The 25,050-nt window shown below is 33.0% G+C and overlaps 1 protein-coding gene across 3 annotated transcripts in view; it reads right to left on the bottom strand.

Annotated features, from left to right (window-relative positions):
• Positions 1 to 25,050, bottom strand: part of LOC126881331 (cholesterol transporter ABCA5-like) — a 254,480-nt gene that overhangs the window by 143,515 nt on the left and 85,915 nt on the right. For 2 of the 3 annotated variants that reach the window (XM_050645551.1, XM_050645552.1), the window contains exon 2: positions 5,798 to 5,937. In XM_050645551.1, the coding sequence (XP_050501508.1) occupies positions 5,798 to 5,937 (140 nt within the window). Of the gene's footprint in view, positions 1 to 5,797; positions 5,938 to 6,252; positions 6,382 to 25,050 lie in introns of those variants that run through there. The other variant, XM_050645553.1, reaches the window with a different exon arrangement.

Raw genomic sequence — 25,050 nt, 5'->3', positions numbered from 1 at the left:
GTTTACATTAATAATTTGACTTATATTTGACAGTTGACAGTTATATTGTACTTACTTGTTAGTTTTAGTTCTAATAAATTTTGTTGGTTAGTTACATAAATAAATTAAGTAAAAATGAAAAAATGACTTGTTATTTGAGGAAGGTGGAAAAACCATATGTATAACATAGGAGTAAAGTGCCTTTTCCTCCCTTGAATGATTACTGCCCTCCGCTACGCGTCGGGCAGTAAACTTCATTCTCGGGAGGAAAAGTAGCACTTTCCTCCCTTGTTATACAAATAGCTATTAAACATTACCTTTAAACGCAAATACATAATTTAAAAACTACTTTTTCTGTTGCATTGAAACAAAAGGATGATACTGTACTGTACTGTAAAAAGTAACGAAGAATCAAAAAAACATACTGAAATATTTATTACGGCAGTGGCGTAGATTGTGTGAAGAAAAAGGAAAGATCTATCCGTACAGCACGCCTCTGGTAACAGCGGAAAAATAACTTGTAACAATCGTTAAATTATCATAACATTGTAAACTGTCAAGTTTGAATAAGAATATTAGATGTTAGAGCAATGGGCTAAAATCATTTTAGAATAAAAATAAAATAAAAATTCCATTTTTATTCAGTTGCAATGCGAAGGCAAAACAATCTTATTTTTCACTTTGAATACGGAGCGCAGTGCCAGCACTCTGAATCGACGATTTTCGACTCTTGTTGGAGTCTCATCGGAGAGAACGTATGCCTGCTGCTCCATACTCTAAGTGACCAACACCGAGAGTTTATCCCCCACATCGCAACTGACGTGAATGGACTAGGTGACTAGCGTCATCTGGCAATTGAAAGATGAAGTATCTGTTTAGCCACAATATTAATACAGCGATATTGATAAAGAATAAGGCTATAACATATTAAAAAATCACTTAAATCGGACAACAGGTTTATACAATTCGAGACATCAAATATGACCCATTTTTAAAGTGTCCGGTTAATTTTGCACCCCAGTGTATTTTAAATATTATTAATATTGCTATTAGGATTGAAAACTACTTCATCTTTCAATTGCCAGATGACGCTAGTCACCTAGTCCATTCACGTCAGTTGCGATGTGGGGGATAAACTCTCGATGTTGGTCACTTAGAGTATGGAGCAGCAGGCCTACGTTCTCTCCGATGAGACTCCAACAAGAGTCGAAAATCGTCGATTCAGAGTGCTGGCACTGCGCTCCGTATTCTAAGTGAAAAATAAGAATTTTTATTTTATTTTTATATTGGTCGTTACTTCCTTGAGTAACTAGGTCCATTTTCTGTTGGAATTTACCAGCTGAACAGACGGGGTCGTGAATTGTAAGTTTTTTGAATTCCCTCTTGTCTTCTTCGCTTCAGCATCCATCTAACTTGCAAATTTTAGAAGCCTTGGAGGTGTTACCAAGAAAATGGACCAATAAGTTTTCACTTTAAAAATCTTTTAGTAATATTTTAATATTTTAAATATTATTAATATTGCTATTAGGATTGAAAACTACTTCATCTTTCATTTTAGAATATTTGTAATAAAACACTATCTCGGTAAGGAGAAATATTTTATTTAAATGTTTTCTTCATATTTTGTGCAAAGTTTCCCCAGAACTATATGGGCAATTCTTAATGAAACACCCTGTATATATTACGTATTACAGCGCAAAGTGCATATTAGTCATATATAAAATGCGCAAACGTTCAGATGGTAAAAAAGAGATGGCCAAGTAATAGATGAAAGAGACATAATTAGATGGCAATGGCAAGACCAAGCAGGATATGATCTTAAAAACCTGAACCTGATAGAAACGAAAAACCGGAAAAATACTGCAACAGACAGAAAAATATGAGTATAAATCTACTATTATAAATTATAATTATAATCTGTATATCAAAATTTTCACTGCCTACACTTAGAATTTCCATACCACAATTTACCAAATTCAATAGAAATCTTTGGAAATATATCCAGGTAATTTGGATCTCATGGAATTTTTTTCTGGATAAGCTATGCCATCTGGTTTAAATATAGATGCACCCCCTACCAATATGTCACAGCGTTTTATATAACGACCGCAACACATTCCAAATTCCATTTAGTACAATTGGATTCCCAATCGATCAAGAATGCAATATTTTCGAGCTCAGAGGGCGATAAATTTATTCAGCTAGAAAATGTTGCGAAATAAAATTCCGTAAGTCGATATAGGTATGTATGTACTATTGATACTCGTATGAATATGAAAAATTGACAAATATAGTTTGCTTGCATTATTAGTCCGTTCGCTGACGGTAAAATATTGCACAACCTCCAAATTTTAAAGAACTGCTTGGATAGATATGAAATGTGGCATACATATCAAAGAAAAAAGTAATATTGTGCCGATGAGTGCATTTGTCCTAGGGATGAGTTTCACCCCTTCTCGAGGGTGAAAAAATAGATGTTCAAAATATGTTAGAAAACGGATTCTGACTAATTCTAAGCAACTTTTGTTCTATAAAGTTTTTTCACCAAGTTGATACTTTTCGAGTTATTTGCGAGTGAATAAGTTCATTTTTCAACAAAACAAATACGTTTTTAGAAGGTTTTTCGAAAACAACTCAAAAAGTAAGTATCCTATTGATAAAACAATTCTTATAATCAGCTATTTTCAATGGTAAATAAGCCACAGTTTTACCAAAAAAATGATTTTATTAACGTTTCGACGATTTTATTTAATGAGTATTATTTTGTATTTTGACAACGACACCGGACTTGGGCGTCGAAACGTTAATAATATCGTTTTTTTGGTAAAATTGTGGCTTATTTCCCATTGAAAATAGTTGATTATAAAAATGCCACAAGGAAATAGCTTCAGAACAACATTAAAACATTCTTAGCAAAAATATAGCCTATAAAAAAGTAAAAAATAGTGTATAATTTAAAGTCTGCAGACCTAGCAAAATCAGAGTTGTAGCTAATGAAAATTAGGTTATTATTCGTCAAATTCCAAATCGAATATTTCAACGTGAAATAACCAAAAAATCAAGCACTTTTCGGAGAAAACTTATTACAACTATTTTAAAGTGTTTAAAAAAAGCTTTGTTCATGTTTTTTAAAAAAATTTCTAGCATCAAAAGTAAAAAAAATTTGCGGCAAAAACTGTCAGTAAGTGAACTATATAGAACTATTCTAATGAATATTTAAAAAAATGAAAAAAAGGAAAAATGAATATGAAAAATATGAATATGAATGCAGAGAAGAATATTGATAACAGATTGTACGCTAATTGCGATCGAAACAAGCAACAAGAGTTGAAACATTATATATATATATATATATATATATATATATATATATATATATATATATATATATACAGAGAGAGTCTGTAAAGTGGAATAAATTCAATATCTCACATACTAATTGTTTTTTTGGAAAATGCTCAGACCCGTCGATTAGTATTTCAAATTGTCCTTTTTGACATTCAATAATAATGTATACAGGGTGTCCCAATTTAGAGATATGACGTCATCGTCGATTTTCTTAAATGGCAACACTGTCATTTTGATAGCTAATTTGATAGGGTTTGTAAAGTTATACATAACTGCAAAATATCAAATTTTTATTCTCTACCATTTACAAGATAATAGAAAATAACAAAGTTATATCTGTAATTTGGAATATATTCAATAATTAAAATACTAACTGTTTTTTTGAAAAATGCTCAGACCCGTCGATTAGTATATCAAATTGTCCTTTTTGACATATAATAATAATGTATACAGGGTGTCCCAATTTAGAGATATGACGTCATCGTTGATTTTCTTAAATGGCAGCACTGTCATTTTGATAGCTATTTTGATAGGGTGTGTAAAGTTATACACAACTGCAAAATTTCAAATTTGTATTCTCTACCATTTAGATGATAATAAAAAATAACAAAGTTATGAAAAAGAAGTAATCAACTAATAATTGAATTTAATTATTTCAATAAATTAAGCAAAAACTCATAATGTTGCCCTCAATTATTGTCAAATTGTCAATGGGCAACGTTATGAGCATTTGCTTAATTGAAATAAATAAATTCAATTATTATTTGATTACTTCTTGTTCTTCATAACTTTGTTATTTTTTATTATCTTGTAAATGGTAGGGAATAAAATTTTGAAATTTTTCAGATGTGTATAACTTTACACACGCTATCAAAATAGCTATCAAAATGATAGTGTTGCCATTTAAGAAAATCAACGATGACGTCATATCTCTAAATTGGGACACCCTGTATACATTATTATTATATGTCAAAAATGAATTTGATATACTAATCGACGGGTCTGAGCATTTTTCAAAAAAACAGTTAGTATTTTAATTATTGAATATATTCCAAATTACAGATATAACTTTGTTATTTTCTATTATCTTGTAAATGGTAGAGAATAAAAATTTGATATTTTGCAGTTATGTATAACTTTACAAACCCTATCAAATTAGCTATCAAAATGACAGTGTTGCCATTTAAGAAAATCGACGATGACGTCATATCTCTAAATTGGGACACCCTGTATACATTTTTATTGAATGTTAAAAAGGACAATTTGAAATACTAATCGACGGGTCTGAGCATTTTCCAAAAAAACAATTAGTATTTGAGATATTGAATTTATTCCACTTTACAGACTCTCTCTGTATATATATATATATATATATATATATATATATATATATATATATATATATATATATATATATATATACGCACCTTCTATGTCTAGGTCTCGAATGTTGTTTTTTGATTAGAATGTGTCTAAAGATATTCAACCTCTTGTCTTTACCGACGAGCCCAGAGAGGTTGAAGAGGGCGAAACACATTTCTAAGAACTGGTGTTTGGATCTTTGATTCTATTCGAAAAATTTTTCCCAGCCCGAAATGGTGGATGTGTGAATTGTTCGTAAGGGGATTTTTCCACATTCTCTATTTCATCTATTTGATATATATATATATATATATATATATATATATATATATATATATATATATATATATATATATATATATATATATATATATATATATATATTATTTAGGGTACGCCAAAAGAAGTCCCATTTTTTTTATTGCAGATTTGGATTCCTCATGAAAATTAAGTAACATTTACTCGATACATTTTGTGGAATAGGGAACTTGCATAAAATTTTAAATTCGAAAAAATGCTATATATCACAACAGAAGATAATTTAAAATATATATCAAAGAAAAAAATTTGTTTTTGTCTTTGGTTTGGCCCCTAAAGACGATTAATCCCACAGTCATCCCACATAGACGTTTAATAAGAGTTAAAAAGAGCCAGAACGTTTTGGATTCGAAATGTAATAATTAGAAGTTTTAGTTTTGTTGTGTTCCTATTATAAATTTAGTCATAAGTAGAATTTTAGGGTGGGGTGATGTAATGTATTGGCCATATGCAATTATAAGCACCACTCGCGGCGCTCATGTGTATTTATTGGATACTATTTTAGTTAATTTCACAGGTAAAATAATCAGTTAGTCGTGTTTAGTATGTAGACAAGTAAAGGTTAATTTTGGGTTTACAAGTGTTTTTGTATCAAACATTACACATTCAATCTCGGTTAATTTGATTAATAATCGCGGTAGATAAAGTAAGATTCTTCTTTCAGTACAGCAAAGTGTTACTTTACTGCCGCAAATGAGGACAAATGAGTACAATAATGAATGACTTTAGTGACGGTTGGCGATAAAATACATTATCTATAGAATTACTATTTTAGGAAAGTTCTACTCACCGCTGTTGTTTTTCGCTTTTCTCTTTTCTTCAGCAGTAAATTCCTCTTCAGCATAGCTCTCAGCTGTGAGAGATATAACGAATGTTTGAGTTCAGCCATATTTTTTGGCTGAATGCGGGTCTTCTCAGTTACCTCCTCCCCTGTAATAAAGAAACATCAGGGTTTAAGACAAGGCACTTGAAGAAGAAAGAAGAAATGTGTATAACTTATACATTGATTTTATTTATTTATGTAAAACACCTTTTTTGTATAGTAGCGACACTCTGAGTTCATAATGATAGCAACAATCGTATAAAATATACAAACCACTTTTTAATCATGAAATAATTTCTAAGTACTTTTGTTTTACTATTTTAAACACAAACTTGAATTTTGCTTAAGATTCATTCCTTTGGCTTCAAAACAATATATTCCATCACCGAACAATATATAATAGAAGATAACATTAACAATACCACTAAGTTTGTGCACATTTCTAAAGATTGATATCCATGCTCTTACGAAGTGTCAATCATAAATACATTTCAATTGCACTGGCTGTACCCACTCAATATAATATAATGGACAACAATACAATAGTATGCCGTGCTAAATGGTCCGAATATAACTATGTAAATGGAATAACATTTCGTATTAATCCTGTGATGTCTATTTATTGAAAGCATATACCATAACATAAATATTAAAATTATATTATAAAAAAAGGAAATGGATTAATAATTCAGATAGGTAGTAAATAATGCATGATCGTGTTAGTATGTAGCTAGAGTTTTATTCTAATTTATTCCTTCTAATGAGGTGATATCTGATCAAGCGTATCTTTGAAATTATTATAAGAAATGAATATAAATAATCTTGCCCTTGTTAGATACAAACATAGTCAGAAATTGTTTGCTATTTTTGATTTGTTTGTATTTGACCAAAATAATTTAAGCCACAGATAACGTCTAATATAAGATTTTTTTCTTTCCAAGAATTTCTAAGGGTGCTAGACAGGGCTGCAGTCCTTCGCCACTGTTATGCAATATATCCGTCATGGAAAAGGGAATCTCAATAAATGGACATAAAATAAACAACCTACGTTTCGCAGATGACACAGTCCTTCTTGCAAATAGTCAAGCAGAGCTAAATGATCTTATACGACTGGTCGAAAACGAAAGTCAAATATTTGGTCTGCAATTAAACATATCAAAGACAAAGATCATGATAATGGATAGACTACCTAACAATCATCCACACATAACCACAATTGACCGGTTTGAAGTTGTGAGCTCATACTTATATCTGAGATCAGACAGATACAGGGTCATTACAGGAAGAGATTAAACGCAGATGTGATCTACCGCCGAAATGACCAAAATATGGGAGGACTGTCAAATTTCAAGAGCGCTAAAGATGATGTTGACCAACTGCTTAATATTCCCAATGCTGACGTACGGATGTGAATCTTGGATCCTGAGGCAATCGGAAATAAGAAAGATAGACGCCACTGAAATGTTCTGTTGGAGACGAATGCTACTAATTCCTTGGACCGACCGTAGGACAAATAATTCAATTTTAAGAGAGCTAAAAGTTAGCCGACTTTCCAGTAAAGTCCATCTCCAACAATTAAAATATGTACTTTGAACATGTTATGAGAGCAAACACAGAAAACATGGAAAGACTCATTATACAACGAAAGGTAGAAGGCCTAAGATAACGAGGAAGATCCATAACAAGATAGATAGATCAAATTACAGGAATATACAAAAGACCTATGCATGAGTTAGAAGAAATGACCAGAGACAGAGATCTTTGGAGACGGACAATCACGTCGACCACTACACTCCCAACGGGGGTCAGGATTGATGAGAGAGATCTTCCTTAGAACTTTTCAGCTGTCTTTTTGTGTTCATAGTCATCACTCACCCATGTCTCGAATCCTTAACATACTGTCGGTCTGATAATAGTTTTATAGACCCTGATTTTAGATCTTCAATCTTTTTGGAGCGGAACACATGGGCGAGTGAAACATTACCTTTATTTCACTGTACTATTCTTCTTTGGATTATTTAACCGTACTATTCTTTCAGAATTGTTACTAGTACCTAAGGTCTCTTTTGTCCCAGTTTTTAATTCTGAATATATTCCTGCTGCCTCTTCCGTTCTGAGAGACATACCTAATAGTCTAAGAACTGGGAGCGGATTTTGTGCGTTATAAGTAATATGGAAAAACTATACGGGGATATGTTGAATTAGTTGTGTACATGACTTTCCCCAACGGCCGGAAACCAGAGTGGGGGACGTGGGTAGTTATAAGGGGTCAAATTCGCGGTTTTTATTATTTTTTTTGTGACGCTCATGATCGAGATAGTGCAAAAAAATTTGGGAATAAGTAGGTCATGACGTAACTAAGTAAAATCTCTAGGGGTGGAACGTTGCGTGGCCGACAAAGGGGTGGGGCAGGGGTGAATATAAAAATATAAGGGGTTTTTTGCGACGTTCGTAATTGGAGATAGTGCACCAAAATTTGGGAATAAGTAGACCATGACACAACTAAGTAAAATTCCCAGAGGCGGAAACCAGATAAGGGGTAAAAGTCGCGGTTTTTATTATATTTTTTGTGACGCTCATGATGGAGATAGTGCACCAACATTTTGGAGTAAGTAGGTCATGACCTAACTAAGTAAAATATCTAGGGGCGGAACGCTGCTTGGGCTATAAACGGGTGGAAGGCAGGGGTGAGTATAAAAATATAAGGGTTTTTTGCCGTTCGTGATTGAGATAATGCGCCAAAATTTGGGAATAAGTAGATCATGACATTACTAAGTAAAATCTCCAGGGGCGGAACGCTGCGTGGGGGACAAATGTTGTGCTGCGTCACAAAAAAAATAATACAAACTGCGACTTTGACCCCTTAAAACTACCCTCATCCCCAACTCTGGTTTCGAATGTCGCAAAAAACCCCTTATATTTTTTCTATTCACCCCTACCCCCACCTCTTTGGCGGCCACGCAGCGTTCCACCCCATTACTTAGTTACATATTGACCTACTTATTCTCAAATTTTGGTGCACTCGATCATGAGCGTCACAAAAAAAAAAAAAATAAAAATCGCGACTTTGACCCCTCGCCGCCGTTTCGATGCCGCCAGTTCGATGCCGATACCGGCCGATTCATCGCCAGTCAATTAATCGCTATCTGATATATTTCCGAATTTTCGACAGTTACAATTATTATTTATTTTTAGTATTAATTAGGAATTCTAGGAAATGCGAGATATGACGGCGATGAAATGGACTGGCGATGAACCGGCGGAATCGAAACGGCGGCGATGAAACGTCCCATTCCGTTGACCCCTTATAACTACCCTCGTCCCCCACTCTGGTTTCCGGCCGTTGGGAAAAGTCATGTACACAACTGATTCAACATATCCCCGTATAGTTTTTCCATATTACTTATCACGCACAAAATCCGCCTCTATCTCTCCGACTATAATGCTGATGTCATCGGCATAGGCGGCAATCTGTATTGATTTATTTGTTAAGAGATTATCTCTTCCTGTATTCAACTGTCTAATCACATACTCGAGGCGGGTTAAATAGTATCGGTGCCAGCCCGTCTCCTTGCTGTAATCTTTTGACAACTGAAAGTTTCTCAGTGGGCTCATTTTGTATTCTGACAGTTGCTATTGACGATTCCATTATTACTTTTATTACTCGAATGTGTTTTTGGGGAAAGTTATATTTTTATTTATTTAAAAAGCTCAAGAGACCTTGATGGCCTACGGCTAAAAATACAATTAATATAATACAATAATATAATGTTATACAGGGTGATTCATTAAGAATGTCCAATCTCTGAGTTGTAGATTCTAGACCTCAAAATATTAAGATTTAACTCAAATCAATTAAATAAAATGTGACTCCTCACTGAGTTACAGGGTGTTTTATTTAAGAATTTAACAAATTTTTAACAAAAATTCAACAAAAAAATTCAACAAAAAAATTTAACAAATTTAAAAACTATTTGTACCCAGTACTTTAAAACTATTTGATATAATCCTTGCCATACTTGGCAGAAAGTTTAGGTACTATACATTCTACTAAATTATGATAAATGAACGTTTATGGCTACTACCAGAAGCGTACGACAGAGGACAGTAAATGGTTGACCCTTCCAATTTTTCGATTGTCCAATACTCTCTATGTAAATAATGCACTCTCCACTCGTAACGATAAAGTCATTAGTTTTCGAGATATTTGAAGTTAAACATGATGTATCGGCACAGTTATTTTGATTAATGTATTGTGCCGCTTAATTTTAAACTTCAAATATCTCGAAAACTAATGACTTTCTCGTTAAGACTGGACAGCTTAATATTCATTCTTAACAATAAAATCATTAGTTTTCGAGATATTTGAAGTTAAAAATTAAGAGACACTATATAGTCCATGTGGTGAGACCGCTCCCGTTTGGAAAAATTTCTGATTCGGTTTCTTTGTGGATTCCTATTCAAAAATGTCCCCTTTAAACAAATCTGAAGGGTGCCGGACGGAATTTTTAGGCAGAAATTGTTTAAACAATTTTTTTAAACAAATACAAAATATCACGTTTTTTGCTCCGGAACATATATTTTTGAGTTTTGTCGGTGATTCTGAACAAGAAAAGTGTCTTGTAAATTTTCTCAAAAATTGATAGTTTTCGAGTTATAGGCGATTTAAAATCTGAAAAATGCGAAAATACGCATTTCCGAGGCTTAAAAACCCATATTTAAATTAGTATTTTTGAGGATGCCAGATACTTAGATTGAAGACTGAACATTCAGCTTCAATATTCTGAAGAGTGATCGCGTCTAACTTTAATTTATACCGTTGTTTTTTAATTGTTAAATATGCGTGTTTATCCAATTTTTTTGCCGGTGCGGCGCGCTACGTTTCAAAAATCTCCTAAAATATTTTTTCTAGATTCTTTGGGACATTCTAAATAAAATAAGTTTCTTGACGTTTTTCTCAAAAGTTAATAGTTTTAAAGTTAATAAGCGATTTAAAATCTGAAAATGCGTTTTTTGTCATTTTTCGGATTTTCAATCGCTTATAACTTAAAAACTATTAACTTTTGAGAAAAATGTCAAGAAACTTATTTTATTTAGAATGTCCCAAATAATCTAGAAAAAATATTTTTCGGATGAAAATAGGAGATTTTTGAAATGGAGCGCGCCGCACCGGCAAAAAAAATCGGATAAACACGCATAATTAACAATTAAAAAACAACAGTATAAATAATTAAAGTTAGACGCGATCACTCTTCAGAATCTTGAAGCTGAATGTTCAGTCTTCAATCTAAGTATCTGGCAACCTCAAAAATACTGATTTAAATATGAGTTTTTAAGCCTCGAAAATGCGTATTTTCGCATTTTTCAGATTTTAAACGCCTATAACTCCAAAACTATCAATTTATGAGAAAAATTACAAGATACCTTTCTTGTTTAGATTGACCCAAAAATCTAAAAATATATGTTCAAGAGCAAAACAACATGATCTTTTGTATTTGTTTAAAAAATTGTTTAAACAATTTCTGCCCAAAAATTCCGCCCGGCACCCTTCAGATTTGTTTAAAGAGGACATTTTTGAATAGGAATCCACAAAGAAACCGAATCAGAAATTTTTTCAGACGGGAGCGGTCTCACCACATGGACTAATACAGTAATCAAAATACATAACTGTGCCGTTACATGTTTAACTTCAAATATCTCGAAAACCAATGACTTCATCGTTACGAGTGAAGAGCATATTATTCACATAGAGAGTATTAGAGAACCTAAAAATTGCGCTAAAGTGGCAATGCCGTCAGTGGCGTAGAATTTGGGAAGGGTCACTGTCCTATGTCGTACGCCTCTGATAGTAGCCAGAAACGTTTATTTATCATAATTTAGTAGGGTGTATAGTACGTATACTTTCTGTCAAGAGTGTCAAGTATGACAAGGATATCGTCGGTCATGTGATAATACCTCCTATCTGCTTTTTCATAAGTTTTGTAGGAAAGATACAATACCTTTTTTAGGGTCACTTCCTGTTTTCATATGTAAGTTTTGACTTGCTTTGTAGTAAATAAATAGTTGAATTAACTAAAAACAAGTCAAAAAATATCATATGAAAACAGGAGGTTACCCTAAAAAAAGTTTTTAGTCTATCTTACAAAACTCATGAAAAAGCAGATAGGAGGTAAATTCACATCACCGACGTATGTCAAATAGTTTTAAATACTGGGTAAAAATAATTTTTCAATTTTAAATAAAACACCCTGTAACTCAGTAAGGAGTCACATTTTATAAAAGTGATTTGGGTTGAATCTAAATAATGTGATGTCTAGAATTTACAACTTAGAGATTGGACATTCTCAATGAATCACCTTGTATATTACAAAATTTGTATTAAGTGGAGTGGCTTCTTGTTCAATCATGCTCGTTGCCTACTAAATTGACTTACTATTCTCCTCCATTCGTCCCTGTTTCTTCCCAACCAATTCCCTCATTTATGAAATCTTCCTGTACGCTATCAAACCATCTTTGTCTGGGTCTTCCTTTCATTCTTTTCGTTATTGGGCCCCGTTTTAGGATCATCTTTGGCGTCCTCTTCCTTTCCATTCTCATAACGTTTCTCATCCATCTGACTCTCTGTGCTGTTAAGAAGCGACTGATGCTTGATGCATGGTTAGTTGGGGGATATTATAGCTATGAATATTATGTTCTGGACGTCAATGTCGTATTTCCACGATTTGTTTATAATTCAACCTAGGCACGGAAAACATGTGTAGAGGCACTAGAAGAGTACAATGAAGGCATCAAAATGTGATGCCGTAGCAATAAGTGATCTTCGATATGCAGAGCATACGCTTACACTGGCCAATAACATCAACTATTTAGAGTTAATGCTCAATAGGGTAAATACTACATACCACAATAGAGGCAACCAATATTCAGAATTTTATTGATGTTTCATATTTCAAAGCCTACAATAGCTATTTGTATAACAAGGGAGGAAAGTGCTACTTTTCCTCCCGAGAATGAAGTTTACTGCCCGACGCGTAGCGGAGGGCAGTAATCATTCAAGGGAGGAAAAGGCACTTTACTCCCATGTTATACATATGGTTTTTCCACCTTCCTCAAATAACAAGTCATTTTTTCATTTCTACTTAATTTATTTACGTAACTAACCAACAAAATTTATTAGAACTAAAACAAACAAGTAGGTACAATATAACTGTCAACTGTCAAATATAAGTCAAATTATTAATGTAAACATTGTTAAATCAAAATAACAATTAACTGTTTTTTACCATTCTACAAAATACAGGGTGTTTTATAAATAAACGTTAAAATGTATAGATACTTACGTAATAGAAAATAGATATTGTACAGGGCGTCCATAAGTTGTATTTCATGAACGAAATGCCATGACGTCACTTTTACTTTTCCTCCCTAGGGAGGAAAAAATTTTTCCTGCCTAGGGAGGAAAAGTACAACTTTGCTCTCTAAAATCAGGTCCGGAAAAGTATACTTTCGGTATATACCCGGAAAAATATTTTTCCACCTACCTCTACCGAAAGTATACTTTTCCGGACCTGATAGTAGGGAGCAAAGTTGTACTTTTCCTCCCTAGGGAGGAAAATATTTTTCCTCCCTAGGGAGGAAAAGTAAAAGTGACGTCATGGTATTTCATTCATGAAATATAACTTATTGACGCCCTGTACAATATCTGTTTTCTATTACGTAAGTATCTATACATTTCAACGTTTATTTAAAAACACTCTGTATTTTGCAGAATGGTAAAAAACAGTAAATTGTTATTCTGATTTAACAATGTTTACATTAATAATTTGACTTATATTTGACAGTTGACAGTTATATTGTACGTACTTGTTAGTTTTAGGTTTTAGTTCTAATAAATTTTGTTGGTTAGTTACATAAATAAATTAAGTAAAAATGGAAAAATGACTTGTTATTTGAGGAAGGTGGAAAAACCATATGTATAACATGGGAGTAAAGTGCCTTTTCCTCCCTTGAATGATTACTGCCCTCCGCTACGCGTCGGGCAGTAAACTTCATTCTCGGGAGGAAAAGTAGCACTTTCCTCCCTTGTTATACAAATAGCTATAGTTTATCTATTTTGAAAGAATAGCTTATTGCCGTAACTGTGGATAGTATTTAAACCTGGGTAAATGTATTTTTTTAATAATTATTTTTTAAGCACAACTCATAAACTAAAGATCTTTTTTTTTAATAAAATCGTAAAATTCAAAACTAGTCCCAAGTTCTTATACAGGGTGTTTCATTGGGAAACGGAAATACTTTAATGGTGAATAGAGGTCACCGAGCCGGTTCTAGATATAGTACATTTTTTCCCTACCGACTTTTATAACCGAGTTACAGGGTGTTTTATCGATTTTGCCTGTAATAAATAGTGTGATGTTATGCCTTCTGGTCCCAATTAATTAAAACTCTATTGTTTGGTTCAAATACATTATATTTACAATCACCTCCATCAACGACTAACCATAACAATATGTTTACATTTAACAGTAACGACCTACTACAACAATAATTACTAACTGAGTACAATAATCTTTCTCCACCGAGTTAATGTTTATATACACATTTAAATAATAACAAAACATGACAATTCAATGTTACTTGCGGTTATTGATACAAGAACAGATACTACATGGATTAATGACTTTGAATGAGTTTTAAACATATTTTGTACAGGGTGATATTATAATACCACATGCCCATTTCTTTCCTAAGCCATAACTTTAGAACCACCCTGTGTATTTTTTTGATATTTGGTACACATATGTCTCACTCAAAACCCAAACGACTGACATACTAACCATAAGAAAAATCCAGGTCCGGATTAACAAAAAATTATAAAGTAATTGTGAATTTAAAACAACACCCTGTATATTGAAATTTTGAAAATCTGTTTGCATATTTGAAAAGAGCACAAAAAGTAAGTTTAATGGTTTGCTTAAACTTTTCGGCCAGACAATTTTATGACTTTAATTTTGAAATTATATTGAATTTTTTAAGAACTTTGACATTAAAAAGCAGATATTATTAACTTTTAGTTATAAATTATTAAAGTTAATGAATAAATACTCATTTTAAAAATAATCAATAATTATTTACCACATTGGAACGACCTAATTACTAATGACAAGAAAAATCCAGGTCCGGATTAAGAAAAAAATACAAACTAATTGTGACTTTGAACCAACACCCTGTATATTGAAATTTTAAAAATTTGTCTGCGCATTTTAAAAGAGCATAAAAACTGTGATTAAAGGCTTATTTTAATTTTTTCGCCGTTGATTTAATTACATCAATTTTGAAATTATATTGAAATTTTAAAGAACTCAGATTAAAAACCAGGTATTGTTAACTTTTAATAATAATTTAATGTTAATGAATCAATATTTATTTTAAAAATACTTAATAATTATTTACTACGCCGGCTTCATAGATTCTCTGGATTTGTAGCTAGATGCACATCATTAAAAATTAGAATTGCGAGAATTGGGATATTTTAATGATTTAGTAAAGAATTAAAAAAACTGCTATATCTAATAAAACAAAAATTCGTTACAATTCAACAATTTATCAAATTAAAAATATTTGAACTATATTTTGTTCGATGCATTTCCTTGCTCGTTTTAAAATATTTCGAATCGATTTTTCTAAGTACATTGGGATTGTTCTTCATTTTTCTGGTAGCTTCTTGTGACCTTGACAGAATTAATCAATATGATTTCAAAATTGCCGTAATTAAATTATCTTAGCAAAAATTTGACATGCACCTTTTAACGCAGTTTTTTATGCTCTTTTAAAATTCACAAACAAATTTTCAAAATTTCAATATACAGGGTGTTGTTTCAAGGTCACAATTACTTTATATTTTTTTCTTAATCCGGACCTGGATTTTTCTTGTCATTAGTAATTGGGTCGTTCCAATGTGGTAAATAAGTATCGATTATTTTTAAAATTAGTATTTATTTATTAACTTTAATAATTTATAACTATATATATAAATTCGGGTTCAAAACGTCCTCCGACGTTGTCCGATGCCTTGTTGCCAATATCTTCTATCATTGCAGTTTTCATCTTCTAATCCTCGTACACTCATTGATCGTCTTACTCCTTGTATCCATGTCGTTCTTGGCCTTCCTCTTTTTCTGTTTTCTGTGGGTATCCATTTCATAATTTTCTTTGGCAGTCTTTCCTCCCCCATTCTCTGAACATCTCCGTACCACGTTAATTGTTTCTTCTCAACCGTTTCTTGTAAATTCATTCTTCGCTTTACTTCCTCATTTCTAACCCGGTCCAATCTCGATGTTCTACTTGCTCTTCTTAGGGCGTCCATCTGAGTAGCTTCTAATTTATAACTAAAAGTTAATAATATCTGCTTTTTAATGTCAAAGTTCTTAAAACATTCAATATAATTTCAAAATGAAAGTCATAAAATTGTCTGGCCGAAAAATTGAAGCGAACCATTAAACTTACTTTTTTGTGCTCTTTTTAAATATGCAAACAGATTTTCAAAATTTCAATATACAGGGTGTTGTTTTAAGGTCACAATTACTTTATAATTTTTTGTTAATCCGGACCTGGACTTTTCTTAGGATTAGTATGTCGGTCGTTTGGGTTTTGAATGAGACATATGTGTACCAAATATCAAAAAAATATACAGGGTGGTTTTAAAGCTATGGCTTAGGAAAGAAATGGGCAAAATCGATAAAACACCCTGTAACTCGGTTATAAAAGTCGGTAGGACAAAAAATCTACTATATCTAGAACCGGCTCGATGACCTCTATTCACCATTAAAGTATTTCCGTTTCCCAATGAAACACCCTGTATAATAGTTATTTATGTATTAAGAGCGAAAAGTGATACATTATTGCTTGAGGGTAAGAGTTACCGTTGGACGCGTAGCGGAGTGCGGTAATTACTAGAAAGCAATAATGTCACTTAGCGCTTGTAATACATACATTTTTTTTTTACAATAACTTAATAAAATGAAACTATTTTTAAATAATTACCTCTATTGTAACTATTTTGTATCTGAATATCTGTCATTATAATGTCATAACATTAACTTTTATATTTTTCAGTTTGAATGTTCAATGTGTTTGTATTGTATGGTTGTGCGGTTGCTACGGACGACGGGCGTAAAATCAAACTTTACGCGCTAGAGCGATAAAGTGACGTACTCAGTAAACGTCAACTTTTCGTTGCCATTGACAAGCGAAAAAGTCTTCTTTATCAAGTGATTGTAGAAAAATATAATTAAATCGATGCCGTAGTTATTAATTACGAATGATCAAAACTGGTTAATTGATGAAGGCTCACAAATGAAACGTCCGCAGTAGCAGAATCAGTTGTAATTAACTCTGTCAAAATATCGACTGAATCGTAATCAGCGCTATCAAATTACACACTGATCAATTAGACGCAAACAGAACAAACATTCAACTTTATGCTCGCTGTTTCCTTGCCGTTATAACGTTAATAAGGCACATAGTACGGACTGAGTGCTACATCTGGATAATTTCTTGTGAAGGCTTATTGGCGAGGAACCGCAAAGTGGGCGACGCCTGGTGGCGAATTTGAAAAGCATCAACTCTAGGAAAACATTGACTTTGTCATTAATTTGTGTATCTATTTGCGGTCAGTTTATGTAATTAACAATGATTTCGACTTAAAAAACTATTGCAGTGTTCCTCAGTATTCATTCCTATTATACTCTATGTAATAACGTAAACTAACCAATGCAAAATCACACATTTTGTTAATTTAACAATGTAGTATATATTCTGTACATAGAATGTACATTGTTATGCAAAATATTCCGACCACCTCATAATTTCCAGAACACAATTATTATAAAATAAATTCACCTGTAAAATAAATTGTGGTGTACCTATTAACTAAATTAAAAACAAAATTAGAAATTCTAAGATAGATTAATAATTTTTAAAACGCTGTGTGATTGTCGGGGGGCCAGATTTTTTATGAAAAAAAAAGGTAAAAACAAATCAGTAGTTAGCATCAAATTTTAATGAATGCATACAGATGAAACATAATTTTGAGTCGTCTTTAACCTATAAGATGTCTTAGTGGCAAAACTTAGTGGTTACGTGGTTACTTTGGCAAAACACTCGTGTAAATGATTTTAATTTATCGTTTTAGAACTATGAGGTCAAATGACAAAATGAATTGTTTTCCTAGAGTTATCGTCCATCTTTGAAATTTTAAGCGCCCTCTGTCGGAATTTAATTTTGCGAATATTTTTGTAGCTATATTAAGATTGATAAGTGAAATCACGAGTCACTGCACGACTGGCTTGTCTAAGAGATTAAACAGACGAACCACTCAGCAGCGCTACTCTGTGGCGCCACAGAGTATCTTCCGATGATTGTGCTATTCCAGACGAGCGACAGTGGCGCCCATTACAAAATCATTGGCGCTACAAAAAATCACCTGTTTCAGCAACTTTGTGGATCCACTCAGCAGCGCTGCAGAGTGGCTCATCTGTTTCTGTTCTAAGACTACAAAAGTTTTCGAAAGGTTGCTGAGCTGTTTTAAGTCAGCGTCAACTTTATACAGATTTTAACCTGTTAGGGTACGAACAGAACAAGTGGGTCGCGGTGGAGGTGGAGGTCGCGGTGGAGGTGGAGGTCGCGGAGTATGCTACTAGTTAAGTCGCGTTCGATGTCGACAGCACATAGCAAGGAGGTTATCTGCGCTGCACAGTCGAACTAGGACCACTCTCAAGTGAAGTTGTTTGACTAAATTTGAATTACAAAAAGATTGTGCTTTTGCGATATTCTCATTTGTATTAATTACCTGTCGTTTCAAGTTGAGTTGCTTTCTTCTTCCACTTCTTTTCAAGAATATGTCGGTTACGATGTTGTCTGTGGGGCTTGTCCCACAATACGGAAGTGAGCTGCACAATTGCTATCAGATCCTCCTGCATATTTAGCACTTGAAATTCAAAAATGAACTGAATAACCAAAATAGATTATAGGCTATAGGTAGTAACTGGAGTACCGTAGTGCACGAAATGGCAGAGGGCAGGGTAATGGCACTTGGCCTTTAATGCACCAATCACAGGGACGCATCGCAGTAGACATCCATGTAAGTAAAAACAAAATCACTTGATTTTCAAAAGCATCCATCTAAACCTCCTGGATGGCATCGCGCTAAACCTCCACTGCGACATACCTGCTCTGTTTTGTTCCATTCCTTACAATGTGTTTGTCTTACATAGATGTCGACATCGACCGCGACCTCCACCTCCACCGCTACCCACTTGTTCTGTTCGCACCCCTAGTCGACATTATTTTTTGATTTTGAGAGGTGCCTAAGAAATAACTATTAGTGGTGTGATGTGGATGCTTGAGCTAGAGCCATTTAACCATACTTAATACAACAGTTAGAACGAAAGATTTACTTATTTTCCTCGTTGGCAAACTTAACACATCCTTTCGATGAAATACGTTTAATTATAATAGTCTGGGAGCTGGGAGGTAGTGTCAAATTTTTACGGTGGTTTTGGCACGGATTCTATGAATTTATTTTGGTGGTTAGTACTTGTTTGATAACGAAAATGTCTGTCAGCTGACGCGACTCCGGGTCTTTTAGGTAAGAAAAAATAATATGTAGATAATATAATAGATCATATATGTAAGATATGTAGATAATAATAATAATAGTAGATGGAAAAAACCTTAGAACTTATATGTCAAATATTTATCTTCATGTCTTACATCTATATGGTCTAGTGGCTAGAATACCTGGCTTTCACCATAGGCGAGCGGCAGCAACCCCTAAAATGACGTTATACCGACCACGAAAATCAACTTTCAGGTGAATGACCAATTTTGGTCATTCTTTATGTTTTCGAGGTCGCTGAATCCGAATATGAAGTTTATTTTCGTGAGGTCGATATTTTTCGAGTTAATTGTACTAACAGCAGATGCCTACATTTTGGGAATATGTATATTTTTTGGATAAAATACTTACTTTTTGAGTTATTGGCGAAAAACCGCCTGAAAACGTGATTTTTTTGTCGAAATTTAAACATTTTCAATCGCAAATAACTCGAAAAGTATAGACTTTTTTAAAAACCTGTATAAAATAAAAGTTGCTTAGAATTAGTCAATTTATCCATTTCCGGACTTATTTTAAACAAGCTTTTTTCAGGGGTGACTGTCACCCCCCGAATAAAAGCAACCAACGTCACAAATTCAACTTTGAAGTAGAGTGTAAGTAGAACCTAAATCCAAATTTTCATACAATTCGGAGTTGACCCTGAAAATTACGCGGTATCGCCGTATTTTGCGTTCATTTACTATGGTAATAATAATGTTTATACAATGAATAAAAAAAATAAAAGGTGGCTTTTCAATCCTTTTCATTAGAAAACAAGAAAAACAATTCAAAATAGGTTTCTGATGAAACAAAAGGACGGGATCCTTGATCAAATAAAGCAAATTGGCTGTTAGGGATCCTCCGGGATAACATATTCCACTGAAAAACAAACAACTCAAACGATAGGCTTTTGAACGTCGAGTATTTGGTACCGAAATCAATAAAAAACGGCATGTGCTGACAAAAATTTAACAAAGGCTATTGGATGTCAATGAGTACGAAATCGAGACAAATCGTTTTAAATCGCTGATTTTTTAATACATTAACATAAGAAGAGCAATTATTAATGCTCCAATACAAGTACTTACATAGTATTTCTATTAAATATGTACTGAAATTGGTGAATTTTGTAATTATTACTGTAAATACTGGTTATTAAAATTATTTTTCGCCCAAATAGTGACTACATAGTAACAATTGTGTTAAGTGTTGATCATCAAGAACAAGCTGTAGCTTCGGTCAGTAAGAGATTTTTTACTTAATAATCTTCCAACCTAAACACATTCAGTGTCAAACTGTCGATAGTTTTTTACTGTTGCTATCCCGCCCCAACGGTTAGGCAACCAGTATTACAGTGATGTATTCCAAGTTTTCGCTTGTTTTCAGTCATCCAAAGCGTTAATACAAACAAATTCAAGTTACTTTTGACTACATGAGTAACAATTTAAAACAATGTTCCTATACTGTTAGCAACACCATGTTTGGACCCAATTCTACCAGTAATATTTCTAGTTCATATGCAACTGCTACTATGACTAAACCACGTCCGAAATATCCCAAGAGGAATCAAGCTATTCTAATTCATGCATAACCAAATTTACTACTACTCGACTATGTCAAGGCCATAGGTAATATTGTTAATCCCAGAAACATCTGCTTCGCCTCAAGAATTTCCAATAACAAAATATGTATCTACCTAACAAATTCTGAACTTGTTGAACAAATTATAGCTGAACATCCTACGATTAAAATAAATACAGTTGAACTACCAGTACGAAGACTAGTAACCCCAGCTCAAAGACTTATAATTTCCAATGTTTATCCACCAATTCCACACGACATTATAGAAAAACATCTCAAGGATCTAGGTCTACACCGTCTACAAGGATCTTTACCCCCCACCCCAACTCCGTGGGTGGAGTGGGGGGGGGGGTCGTGTTTAGTGCCAGTCGATAGATTTTTGAAAAATATTGAACACGTATTTTTCAGTTTTTCGATCCAATCTTCATTTCGCGAATTATTCTATCGTCCCGCGAATTATTCTATCGTCCCGCGAATTATTCGATCAAAATCTACGAGGAAAATAAACTTCCTGTAGCCGGCTGTATACAATAAATCACAAAAATACTAGATTTGTTGTAAAAGGTATATTTTAAAATACCCTAAATTAGGGCACAATAAGACAAAACGTTTTCGGATTAAGAAATCCATCATCAGTGTTCTAAAAGTAAAAAAATAGCATGCCTGAGCCACCAAAGTGTGTTGGGTAAAAACCGTTTAAATGTAAACGATTATGTTATGTTACATATTTATATAAAACTTAAATGATGTTCTAGATATGCCTGGATGTTACCCAGGGCAACACAGGACTCTTCCCACGTGGTTGGAATTTTTTTGGAGAAAACCTCATATATTGGATTTCAATGGCCAACTGTCAGTTGCGGCTTTAAATTAAATACGTATTTAATTGCGGCTCGCAAAAAATTTCAACTTATGAAAAGTGCCTCGGACTATCAAGGAGCTTGGCCACCCCTGTTATATTGTATATCCGATATTTTTGTCATAATTTTTACCTAATGTTATTTAAGATTTAGAAATTAACTGTTATAATAATTAGTTATAAGTCCTCATTGTAGTTAATTATTGTATAACCAATATTGTTTGTGTCAATGGCCATTGCAGCCGAGACACATAAATTTAAATAAAAAAATCTGTACTATAGGAAATTCCCTAATTTTTAAGTTTATTACTCAAAAGCAATCAGTTAATAAACATTTAACATCATCGTGCAAACAGTACAAGGTTGAAAAATATTTAGATTTTTTAGGAACGGCACATTAGGACTTCACAAAAACACATTAAAAAATTTGATCATGGTAAGGTTTTAAGCATCCACCATCTGGAATAGAGTCGGCTGACAGAATTCTGTCAGCCGACTCCAATTAAGGATTATCTTAAACTATGTTAACTATGTAATTAGTTAAATGTGAGATATGTTACAGATAGAAAAAAAAACAGACAGAACACAAACACAAATACATATTTATGTTGTATACCTATTCCCTTTACGAAATGCTTTATTTTATTTATTATGACTTTTTATATACAATCCAGTAATCCGAACATTCCAATAATTTGACACCCTCTGGTTTTTAATTGTCCTGGATTAGTGAGAGTGAACCCTGTATTTATATGAAGAAATATGAAGTCAAAAGTCTAATACAAAAACAAAAATACGCCCAGCATTAAAACAAGAGGGCTAAAAAACAAAAAAGAAGAAACCCAATTTCAAGATAAATAGATCAGAAGAATATGGCAAGAATATTATGAAAAAATGCTATTCACTACGCAGGAAACGAAGTAGAAATCCCAGAGAAAAATAAGTACAAAAAGAAATTAAAAATCATCGAAACGGAAAAGCAGCAGAAGATGAAATAGCAGTGGAATTAATAAAATACGGAGGAGGAGAATTATATAAAGAAATAAACAAGCTAATACCTACAAATATGGACATAAAATTCACTACCAGAGTCACAGAACAATAACCTTATTAAACACCACATATAAAATTCCCTCAAACATACTAAACACGAGATTAAAATCATGCACTGAACGAATATTAGGAGAATACTAGAACGGGTTCAGACAATTAATCGGAAAAAAATGATGGAGGAGCTAGAGAATCTTGGTATCCCAGAAAAATTAAGACATATGCTAACAATGAGCGTAAAGAACACCACAGCAAAGATCAGTTTCGACGGAAATTAATGTAAATAAAGGCATGAAACAAGGTGACTCTATCTCCCCGACACTATTTAACCTGATATTGGAAGTAATAATAAGGAGGACAAACTTTGCAAACAAAAACATTAGTACAGATCAACTTCAACTACTAGCATATGCAGATAATCTAGTCTTCATAGCAAAAACGAAGATATATATATATATATATATATATATATATATATATATATATATATATATATATTGTTATATTTCTATTTGATATGAAAATTAAATTTTGATCATTATAAAAAGGATTCAATTTAATATAAAATATTTTCAATTTTCTCAACCACAGGCATATAAATTTAGAACAACCTGTATACAACAAATTGTTATATTTAATTTTAAGAAGTGATTAGTAGAAGCATACGAAACTCGGGACAATGCGCTTAGAATAAACAAAGTGAATGGCGCGTACCATTATCGTTGTTCGCGGAAGGTTCGATCATTAGCCTATGCTAAATAAAACTCAAGTGAAATCGATAATAGGTCATTATCGTTGTTCGCGGAAGGTTCGATCATTAGCCGATGCTAAATAAGACTTAGTGGAAATAGAGAATAGGTCATTAAATTTTGTAAATAGTAGAAAGTAATTTTAGAATGGGAATTAACTATTTCTTTTTTGAAAACCATTAAGCATATTTAGAAAGATTAAAAATTGGTTTTGAGGAATAATGCGAATGAGAGTTGGTGGTGGAAGGTTGATTTGTGAATCTGGAAGGGATATTTAGAAAGTAGGGGAATGAATGAAAAAGATAGATCAGAATGTTTTGAGCTGTCGAGAAGAGAGGTCCAGTAGTGGACGGTAGTGTACGGAGAGTGAAAAAAGCCGGTGTAGTTCCGTGAGTGTGGAGTATCTATCGTGGAACGAGAGGTAGGCCAGGTCGAGGGTAAAAGAACCTCCTTGAGCCAAGAGTGTCCCGGTAGCTGATTGCAGTTTCGAAAAAGGTAGAATACAGCATCACGACAGAAGCAGGAACGAGAGCTACATACGAGCTAGTTTTCAAAGGAGAACATTACTGAAAGCCAGGACGAGGTTTTGATCGCAGCCAAGGATAGCAGGAAACGGGTCTGGTGTGAAGACATTCTCAGTTCACCAGAAAAAGGTCAGTCTCATTTGTTTGGACATGAATGTATGGGTTTTTCGTATTAAATACCACATTATAAATTGAAGAACATAATCAATAATATCAGAAAAGCTTCATCAAACTTAAATAGAATTGTTGCTAATAAATCCTAATAGTTAAATGTTAATAAAAACTTTCAATTGGAAACCAAAAGGAAATAAGATTCCCATTTGTAAATGTTATGTTTAAGAATAATAAGATCTAGCAAATATTAAGCAGTGATTGCCATTTAAATAAAATAAACAATATTTTGATATAATTGTAACCCATATGTGTGTATTATTTTACTCTTTTCTTTCCTATCCCGATTAGGAACCATTGAGAAATATTTAGAAGCCACGTAAGTAAGTAATTAATTTTATAATTCGCCCTGAGATTGAGAACATATTGATATGTGATCTGGTTAAGTAATTAGATTATTATTAATGCATTGATTAAATTAAATGACATATAAGAATATTATCTCATATCAATAATCAAGATCACATCAACTGTCGTCCAACGTGGAAAGCATTGTAAAGTATTTCTAGTGGCAAATTTGAAGGATAGAAAGAGTAAAGCCGGTATTTGAAAATTTATATGCCTGTGGTAAAAAGTGAGATACTTACATTTGATAACATAAAATTTTAGATCTCTTTAGGTACAAATTT

Source organism: Diabrotica virgifera, chromosome 3 (genome assembly GCF_917563875.1).
Source record: "Diabrotica virgifera virgifera chromosome 3, PGI_DIABVI_V3a".
Classification (NCBI taxonomy): domain Eukaryota; kingdom Metazoa; phylum Arthropoda; class Insecta; order Coleoptera; family Chrysomelidae; genus Diabrotica; species Diabrotica virgifera.
The sequence above is the reverse complement of the archived record's forward strand: the minus strand, read 5'-3'. Positions and strand labels throughout refer to the sequence as shown.